Source organism: Aotus nancymaae, unplaced genomic scaffold (assembly GCF_030222135.1).
Source record: "Aotus nancymaae isolate 86718 unplaced genomic scaffold, 86718_ANA_hifiasm-v0.15.2.pri h1tg000010l, whole genome shotgun sequence".
In the NCBI taxonomy this organism is placed as follows: Eukaryota; Metazoa; Chordata; class Mammalia; order Primates; family Aotidae; genus Aotus; species Aotus nancymaae.
The window spans coordinates 43,343,348-43,353,808 of record NW_026988421.1 but is presented as its reverse complement, the minus strand read 5'-3'; the positions used below and the strand labels follow the sequence as shown (position 1 = coordinate 43,353,808).

General features: G+C 36.0%; 1 protein-coding gene across 1 annotated transcript in view; it reads right to left on the bottom strand.

The window, feature by feature from the left end:
- Positions 1–7,376: 7,376 nt before the first annotated feature.
- Positions 7,377–10,461, bottom strand: part of LOC105727592 (putative neutral ceramidase C) — a 99,373-nt gene continuing 96,288 nt past the window's right edge. The window contains exons 19-20 of the mRNA XM_021671728.2: positions 9,525–9,613; positions 7,377–7,566 (exon numbers count right to left, since the gene is read on the bottom strand). Of these exons, the coding sequence (XP_021527403.2) occupies positions 7,377–7,566; positions 9,525–9,613 (279 nt within the window). The remainder of the gene's footprint in view (positions 7,567–9,524; positions 9,614–10,461) is intronic.

Here is a 10,461-nt window from a genome sequence, read left to right as displayed (position 1 = left end):
GAAGAAAGAAAAGAAAGAAAGAAAAAGAAAGAAAAGAAAACAAAAGAAAGAAAAAGAAAAAGAAAGAAAGAGCCGAGACTGGGTAGCTTATAAAGAAAAGAAGTCTAATTGGCTCTCAGTTCTGCAGGCTGTACAGAAAGCATCATGCTGCATCTGCTTGACTTCTGGGAAGGCCTCCAGAAACTTGAAATCATGGCTGAAGGGAAAGAGCGATATATTTCACATCATGGGAGCAGGAACAAGAGAGAGCATGAGTAGGGAGGTGCTAGACACTTTTAAACAACCAGATCTCTCGAGAATTCACTCACTATCATGAGAACAGTGCCAAGAGAATGGTGCTAAACCATTCATGAGAAACTGCCCCCATGATCCAACCGCCTCTCACCAGCCCTTCATCATGAGATTTGGTGCAGATTCAGATCCAAATCATATCAGGAGCATATGCCCATTACTTTTGAGAGCACAAGAGGGAACTAGAACACATTACTTCTCTCATCTCATTGAACAGAACTTAGCCATATAGCTATAAACAGCTTCTAGAGGTAGCCCTGGGCTGTACCAAAGCTGGGAAATACAGTCCTAACCCGTTACCAATTAAAACTATCACTGTGGAAGAATGGGAGAGCAGATTGTGGTGTGGAGTCTAACAGTCTCTGCCACAGCCAGTCAACCTAATAAAACTCCCCAACTCCTTACAATCCTTTTCCATTCTTATGAAATTGCTGTCAAGTTTCAAAGGCTTAATTCAGTCCTTATCCCTTTAAGCTTCTTTACAACATTTGATGCAACTGACCTGCTTGGAGTTCTTTTTTCCTGATATGGTTTGGCTCTGTGTCCCCAGTCAAATCTCATCTTGTAGCACTCATAAATCCCACGTGTTGTGGGAGGGACCCAGTGATAGATAATTGAATCATGGGGTCCAGGTTTTCCCATGCTGTTCTTGTTATAGTGAATAAGTCTCACAAGATCTGATGGTTTTAAAAATGGGAATTCCCCTGCTCAAGCTCTCTCTCTTTGCCTGCTGCCATCCATGTAAGATGTGACTTGCTCCTCCTTGCTTTCCGCCATGATTGTGAGGCTTCCCCAGCCACGTGGAACTATATAAGTCCATTAAACGTCTTTCTTTTGTATATTGTCCAGTATCAGGTATATCTTTATCAGCAATGTGAAAACAGACTGATACACTACCCCTTTTCCTAATTATTTCTTTTTAGTAATATTACTTTCTGGCCCTGCTTCTCCTCATCGTCCTTAAACTAGGTGACTCCAAAAGACCTGTCATCCCAGTCTCTTTTCTCCTTCCTATATGCCCTCCCTTTTGCAAAGTCATCAACTTCCTTGATTTCAACTATCAATTTGAAGTTGATGCTTACCATATATCTCATCTTTTGCCCTACTTTCTCTCCAGTGTCTCTACTCCACATTTTCCACTGTGTACTAGACTTTGCTACATCTTGTCAAAGACTCAGACATCCAAAACTAGATATACCACCATCTCTCTGAAATCTGCTTCCTTTTACCCTGGTTCTTGCTTATACCATTACTATAACCCAAATATTTTAGGGTCTGGGGAGAACTGTCTTCCCCCTACCTTATCCAGTCAATGAGTACATTGGGTCCATTGTAACTCTAGAATTTTATACAACCACACCCTTCTGACCTGCTCCTAGAGCCATTATTCTTGTTCTAGTTTTGATCTCATTACCAAAGTCTAAACCATTGTACTAATTTCTCTCCTTATTCTAATTCTTCCTACACTAGTATCAGGCATGCCAAATCATAACTTTGAAAAAGATCAGGGAAAACATAGTCACTGGGCTAACCATGATTCCAGTCTCAATGGAAGAATTTTTTAGTTTCTATTATTTTCCAGATACTTACATGCAATATCTCATATAATACTCAGTAACATCTAATGAAATTAATGGCTCAGTAAATTAAATGCATACATATACCAGGCACTGTGCCAACAACTGTACCTTATTTTAATCTTACAACCTAAAAACATAAGTGCTATTATTGGTCTCATTTTTTATATTAAGCAACTGAGAGGAAGAACCCAAGGCTTTATGAAACTAAGTAATTTACTCATGGTCTGATATTGGTTAAGTGGTGGAACTAGGATTTGAACCGGTTAGTTTCCAAAATACCCTCTCATAAACATTAACTTAACCTCATAGCAATTACATGTCATTATTACTATTATTATTTCATAAACCAAGGAAGTTAAATAATCGCAAATTGACCGGACTTCAAAGCCCAGGTTCTTTCTTTTCTTTATACAATTTTCCATTTATGTTCCTCAGTTTTAAATGACCTTTCAGTCCCTGTGAGATTTCTTGCATTAGTGGATTATTGAGATTAAGAGAAACTGAGAAGAGACAGGTAATAAATGAGCACAACACCATCCACAGTGTGGGAAAGCCATCCAGAGGATGTATTCTCCTCATGAACGTGGAATCAGCTTTATAAAATCACAGATACTAGTTTCTCAAAATTCTACTTAAGGGTGTCTTTCTTCACATTATCATTACTGTCCCTTGGCCATTTAGGGGATGTGGTTGGACTTTGTCCTAAACTTGCAATTGCTGGAATATTAAGTTCTTTGTCCATTTAGCTTATTTCGGTCTGGAAAAAAGGGTAAATCTTTTATGCTGAATATGAAAAATACAATAAGACAGAGAATATACACAAGCCAATATTTCTAGACATCTAATTTTGGACAGGGGTAGTAGATCTCCTATTCTCCTCTAGCTAGTATTGAGCCTGTAAACCCAGGCTTCTAAGTTTTCATTATGGCAAAAAAACATCCAGAAACAGGACCGACAGAAGTCTCTTAATAAATTCAATTCCAAGGGTTTGTCTGTGGGCAGGGTTTTAGCCCCAAAGACAGAAGGATGACACGCAGTGACACCAGAAACTGGGAGCCAGGTAAGTTTTTTGGTTACAAAAAGTATAGTTTATTATTAGAGCAAATGGCAAATACATTCGAGGACAATTATGTTATAGGGGAATAGTCTCAAGGGGGGAAACTGCTAATACAAGTATAAAACCAAATTGTTACTTGTGAAGGCAAAGTTTGGTGCTGCCTCACTGTCAACTCTTTCCTTATACTCCAACTACAGCCTTGATAAAGCACTCAATATTCCCTCTACATGGAATAGTCTACTTGTCCAGTACACAAACATACACACAAATATACACACACATACATGCACAAACCATTGCCTTTCTTCTAGCTAATTTCTACATATCTTTTAAGTCTTAGCTTAGATGTTATTTCTTCCAGGAAACTTACTGAAACATTCCCAAGACCACATTAGGTTCCCTCTCTAATTCCCTGAACAATAACAATATGGGTCACCCTGTACAGTTTATCTGTCTGCTTTGTTCGTTAAACTCTAAGTTCCTTTTGGAAGGGAATAGCTTTTCCTTCATTATTATTTCATGCTTGGGATTTAGCGTAATTTCTGCCATAAAGTATATAGGTGCTTGATATAAATCTATTAAAGGAATGTACAGATTTTGCAATATAGAAAGCAATTTTTTTCATCATGATTCCAAAGTGTGTTCTTTTCTAAAACGTATTTCTAGAGTAAAACTAGTTATAATTATTTCAAAGAGCAGTTAAGTTACATATGCAGATATTATTGCTTGCCCATTGTGGTAGCATTTAGGGCTACTTGCAAATATCCTGGTTCTATCACCTGCCCAGTGAAAAATGCACAGTAATGTGGGAGCTTCGTGAACTGTTGCACGATTCTCCCTGTCCCTTCCCCTAGTCATAGAAGCACCTGTTCCCATCCCCTAACAATGGAAGAATGTTTAGAATGGAAGTCTCTGTCAGGCTGTGAACCTAAGTGAGATGTGGAACAGATCCTTCAACTAACCCCAATGGACAGGTCATGAGATCAAGAAATAAAATCTCTAATGTTGTAGCATAACTAAGGTCTTGACTGACACGTTTTTATGACAGCTACTTCAGCTATCTCTTCTTTCTTACTATCAGAACTTGCCTTCCTCTCTAGAAGCACAAAATACTAAATATTCTTTTTTCCAGCCTCCCTTGCAGGTAAGAGTAGCTGTGTGGCACAGTTCTGAACAAGGAAATACAAGAAAAATTCTACTTGTGTTCCTACTATTTTCTACCTTCTAAAAGGGGATTATAAAGAGAACTCTCTTCTCCCATTTTGCTGCTGCATTCAGTTGTATGTAGACATGAGGTAGCTATCTTTTAACTAAGAGGATAAGCCTAAGAATTAAGTCAGTATGTTAAGAAAAGCCACTGAGTGGCTACAACAAATCTGAATTTATCACCTCAAGACTTACTGCTATGTAAGATTATAAATGTCTTCAGTGTTTGGATGGACGCTGATCAGGAATATTTTGTGAGTTACAGCTGAATGCATTCTAACTAATTGTGTAAGGAATGTGCAAATTTCCGTCTCTGACACCCTATCACTCTAAAATTTTAGAAGCCAATATAAACCAGCAAGTCAGGTTCGATACCCAGGAAGCAAAAGCATCATTTGGAAGAACTAAACACATGAGAAGTTCATTTAGTGATAAAACCTTTTGGCTAAAGATAGAATCCATGTGCTAATATTAGAAAAAGACAGTAAGCTTTCTATCATTGGAAGAAAAGCATAAGAGGCCACATTAGAAAAGGATATTCATAAGTGAATTCATTCTTGGTATTTAGGTTCAGAATTAGCTCATAAAATAATTTCATAGTTAGCTACCTGCCTAGGAAATTTTTTTGGCCAAACTAGTAAAAAAAAAAAAGTAAGAAAATAAAAGAAATACCAAACATATATGTGTTTTACCAGCAGTAGATCTTCAGAAGTTGGGAGGAAACTGAAAAAGAAGTAGTTCCCTTGTGTTTCAGTGGTTATTTACAAGTCATTTGTATCACTTTTCAACCTAATTTACATGTAATTTACCACCTTTTGTTCCACCTCTTTTTTTAAAAAAAAAAGTGTTTGTCTCCATTACCTCTCAATAGAAAATATTTCTACAAGTATAATTCTTAATTTATTATGAAATATTCCATTGAATATTGACAATTTTACATAGCACTCATTGAAAAATCTAGACCTGGAAAAGAGATCATTCGGTGCTTTTTGAAGAAGTCACAGAATCCTTAAAACCAGAGTAGGCAGGGTATGGCAAATAAAATACAGACACTTTAACATGAGAAACAAAATCTCCAAAATTGTTCTCCCACCTACCCAATCTGCCATATTCCACTTTCTCCATCAATTTCAGGAGTTTCCACCACATGGTTTGGCTCCAGTGAGCCACCCCCTACAACAGCCACAGACACGAACTGGATCTGTGTTTTTATATTAACAGATAAGTTCAATTACTTCATAATATTCTGTTACAGGCTGGTGAATAACTGATATTGATAATGCAGGAATTTGGTTTTATTTTTTACACATAAACTACAAAAAATAGAATTGCATGGCCTAGAAGAAATGTCAGGTGGTGAGAAAATAGGTTTCTGTGGGTTATCTGGGGCCAAGAGTGCTGGGTGCAGAAGGATGAGTAGATAATACAGTGGCCACCTTAGTACAGTTGCCAGTGAGCTGTCAGGAATCACAAGCAGATTGAGGGAAGCTTCAACAGGAGGAATGGAGGTAGTGGAAAATGATTCATGAACCCTTCTGAGTAATAACAAATACTTCAAAAAACCATATCATGAGTTCTAATATAATTTTCTTGTCTGTAGTCAGCTACTTTCAGAATCACTTGTTCTATTAGGCTCCCTAAATTTTACAATAAATGCTATGGTGTCATTAGAAAAATGATCACAACCCTTGGAAACCCTGATTACCTAATCCTCCAGCAGTTAATGTTCATAGAAACAGCCTCTAGGATACCAATTCATCAAAAACTGTTCCAGGTTCATTCTGATTCGATAAATTATGTAGAGATTAAGTCATACATAAATGGATGTTAATATTATCATTATTAATATTGTTTTTATTTTCAAACCTCAAAGTTTATTTTTGAAATACAGATTAATTTTTTTCCCTAATATGCTAAAGCTTTTACATACATACAAAGGTATGACATGGGGTTTAGAAATGTGCTTTGCAGTCTGGGAGCACCTAGTTAACTAATAATTTTAAATGCAATTAGTACTTTCAGGCAATCAGTGTCAGACTGTCATATCTCATTCTTTGGGACATGAGGCTAGGTATTTTGCAATGCTCAAAAATAACTTTGAAAATAGTATTTAGCAAAGTCTTTGGAGCCTCTCCCCCCCCCCCACCCAACACAGATGATATACAAGATGTAACTTGAAGATTTACATATTAAGTTGAATATTTTCTCCTTCATAATACTGACTTTTTGACACACATTCATCCCAAATACAGTTTCACTAATTATCAAGGCCCAGGCACTAGTATAATTCTGGGCATATAAATCTTAAATATTCTATGATTAAATGGGTCTATGAGTGAGTGAGTGAGCAAATGATAAAAGAACAGATAAATTAATTTAGAACTTCTGCTCTGAGGAGTGCCTTCCCAGCCAGTAACACTTTTAATAACTACACTAATGGCAAAGCTTTGTGGTTTGGGGTGAATTTGATTAATGAAAAGAGTCAAAAAATCATTTAGAATAAGTCTTGGGAATAAGAGACACAATCCAGTGGGATAAGGACACTTAGGAAAACACAAGGCATGATCAAAATAGTGCAAGTCTGACTTTCTCATAATCGGGTTCTAAAGGCAATTCCAGAGATGATTTGAGCATCCACAACTCTGAACTAAGCATGTTAACCCCAGAGTGACTTCTTAGAAAGACTATATGTTATTTTGAATGAAGGAAAACTGACATGCTGATTTTGTTTCTCTAATTAGACTCATACATTTATGGTCAAGGTTTATATCTTATTTTGTAAATGTGGTTGGGGAAAAGACCATTTTTCTCATCTGTAAGATGAAGGATAAAACTAGATGATTTCTATAAACTTTCCCTGTACTAACATTCAATAATTCTATATATAAATAAATAGGTTAAACATTGTTCACATGTATTCAACCATTCTCACTAACATTTCAGAGGTTTTATATTAAAGGGAGTCTCCCTTAAATAACCCCAAGGCCTCAAAGGAAATCATGCTGCTGGAACAATATATATGGGACAAACCTCTCTCTCTCTCTCACACACACACACACAGACACACACACACACACACACACACACACATCCCTCTGCCCCATTCTCAGTAAACTATCTGTCCCCAAATAGGGACGATTATAGAAATCAACATAGTAGTTCACTAGTTCACATTCATTTGAAATCACTTATATAATGTGTACAGAGTAAAGCTGTTCTTTAAATGATCTGTCAACTTTGCACTAAGTAGTTACAACTTCAAAAGCAGAGGAAGTGCCTTCAAATGAAAGTATGACAGCAGGCTTCAGAATGTCCTGCTTCCGATTGTGTCCAAAATATTTTATTCTGTAGATTCCAGGCTGGGCAGTGTCTGGAATATGCCATTCCACTGTTGCATTACTCAGACCCAGGAGTCCCTTGTGCCAATAAAAACTGTTGACAGAAAACAAACAAACAAGCAAGACTCAATTTTACTCTTAAAAATATGTAATTAGAAAAATACATGATTATTCATTCAAGGAATAATCAGGGACTACCTACAATGAGCAAGGCACTATCTAGAAGTTAAGGATACAGCAATGACCAAAACAGACAAAAACGTCTATTTTCTAGAAGAGAAACCTTAAAGAACAGCAATTTGTAGAAATAGCTTTACTTGTTCTACCTTTCTACCTACCTAAACTTTATTTATTCCAGTAAACCTTACTTGATAGCCACAAGATGTCTTTCCTGCTGTAGAATTGCAAAGTACTTTTTTAGTCCTTGTCCGACACTTATTTTCACATCGAGATTCATTTGTTAAATATATATATATATTTAATGAATCCATGTGCCCAACTGTTTTCTAGAAGCACTAAGGGTACAGTAAGGAGCAAGACAGACATGGTCCCAATATGAAGCTTATGTTCTACTGGGTTGAGGATGAAAATAAATGCAATAAACAAACAAAGCAATAAATATAAAAATCTTAAGAATGACAAGTGTAATGTAGAAAACAAGACAGAAGCTTTTTTAGGGAGATGTCATTTAAACTGAATATGCAGAAATCTGGAGGAAAAAACATTCTAAGAAGAAGGAACTGAAAATACGAAATGTCCAAAGCAGGAACAAACGATGTGGCCAAAAAGTAGAAAGCAGGTCAATTGGTACAAGGAATAGTAAACCATGGAAGAGTGGTCGAGATGAGGAACAGATGGAACCAGATCATGTTGACCCCTGCAGATCACAGCAGAGAGTTCAGATACTCTTCTAGATTCTGAGATACAACGGGCTAACTGACTGACATCCTGAGTTATGTTGAAAGTGAATCTCTTAGGCACAGAAAGTGTGCTCAACATTCTGTGTTTCTCAGTGATAGGTTCAGTATTCTCAACGAATATTTGATTATACAGCTGTGAATGAACAAGGCAGAGATCTAAACATAACCTCAGTATTGACTGCTATTAGCTAAAAACTTTTAGCATGTAAACATAAATCATTCTTTTTATTACTTGTATAACCTTCTTAACAATAAATATACATTACTTGTTCCAAAATTTACCTATACCCTAGAGTTCTAAATACCAAAGAAAAAATTATGTCTGTATTTGTATATGGCTATCAAATGGGCCATGGCCAAATTCCCATTTTCAATTAACCATCTGAACCATACTAACATACTTACATTTAACAAACTAATACCGCTCAGTTCGATGCAATCTGAATTAGACACAAATTGCCAAAAACTGTACCCACTTCCATGCCACTGTCCTGGAATGTGGAATTTATAGGCTTGGGAACAGAAATATTGTCTTATTTCAGGCACATTGTCAAATCTTCAAAATATCTATTCAGCTCGGGAATTTGGTAGCAAAAGGCAAAGAGATATGTCTCTCTGAGGAAATTGCATGAGCATATTATCTCCTTGCTCAAGTCATTAAGCACCCAAGTCTATAATGTTTTAATAACTCAAATGAAGAATCATTGATCTTATACAAACATTCAATACATGTCAGATATAGACTCAGTTTCCCTATAGAAATACCAGGCTCTACAGATAAATCTCAACACTTTTACTCTACATTCCTTTCAACCAATTTGCAAGAAAGCTAGTTAGTTTTTAGAAATAATACCTGTGACCATGGGAAAAAAAACACAACAGATGTCTGTAAGAATGGAAGCCATAACCTCATTAACATCTAATCTTATAGAAGCACAGACTACACTGTTTTGTAGAAAAATATAATCAAAATAAAATCTAATAAATCAATTAAAAATGTCCAGAAAGCTCCTTGGGAATTTGATATCATTAATACCTTATATTGAGCCAGTCTTTTCATTTGTCTTCCTTGCATTACAAGCCAACTGTTTTCAAAGTTTGAAAGACAAAAATATTCAATAGATATGCTCACCGAGTCTCCCAGGAGGCATCGTTACACACTATCTGCCAGGATGTTGAAGTAGCCTCATATTTCTCCACAGTGAGGAAGGTCTGATGGGTCTGAAATGCAGTTAATAAAACTGATCAGGTACCGCACAGTCACAGAAGGAAGCTGTCTGTAAATACTCCCCTTGATGACCATATGTTAGCCTACCAATACCTTGTGTGAAAATGTGTTAGAATTTCATCCAAATTCTTAGGTTTTCCTCTTAACATTCTATGGAATGTATTCAGAATGTTAATTTATCTAAGTCTATTAAAAAAACATGACTTTTTTAGAAATTTGAAAGGAGTATAATTTTAGAGTTAATAGCAAATTTTGGAAATTAGGGCAGAAAAGAGGCTGGGAACAAAACTTACTTGAGACTTTAAAAAGGTGTAAGTTAAGCCTTTTCATGACATGCTTAATGATCTATATATCCCAAGACTTTCTCTAGTAACCTCAAGATTTAGAAGGGAAAATAGTAAAGTTTCATTTATTTTCCATCTCCAGGTGAATGAATTACTAGTTAACGTAACTTCCTGAGTGAAAGAATTAAAAAGGATACATAAATCTTCCCTATCCTGGGGTGATAAAAGAGATCTCTAGATTTTTTTTTATAATAGATTCCGAGAAACCACATCATAAAAAGATTTTATTTTCCCATTAGAAGAGTATTATAATAGAAGAATTTGTTTCAGACCGAGAATTTGGCCTCAAACAAAGCACAGATTTGAATATGACAAAGTTAATAAAGACAAAGGCTATAAGTTTCCATTATCACTTAAAATCCTTGAGATTGTGACCCTTAAAGGCACATGTCTAATTCACCTATATTTATCACAGTCTTTTACATCTGTCACTTACTGGTACTCAAATAACCCTTTGCTAAATGGATCACTTTTTTACATGTGGGCCATGTAATTGT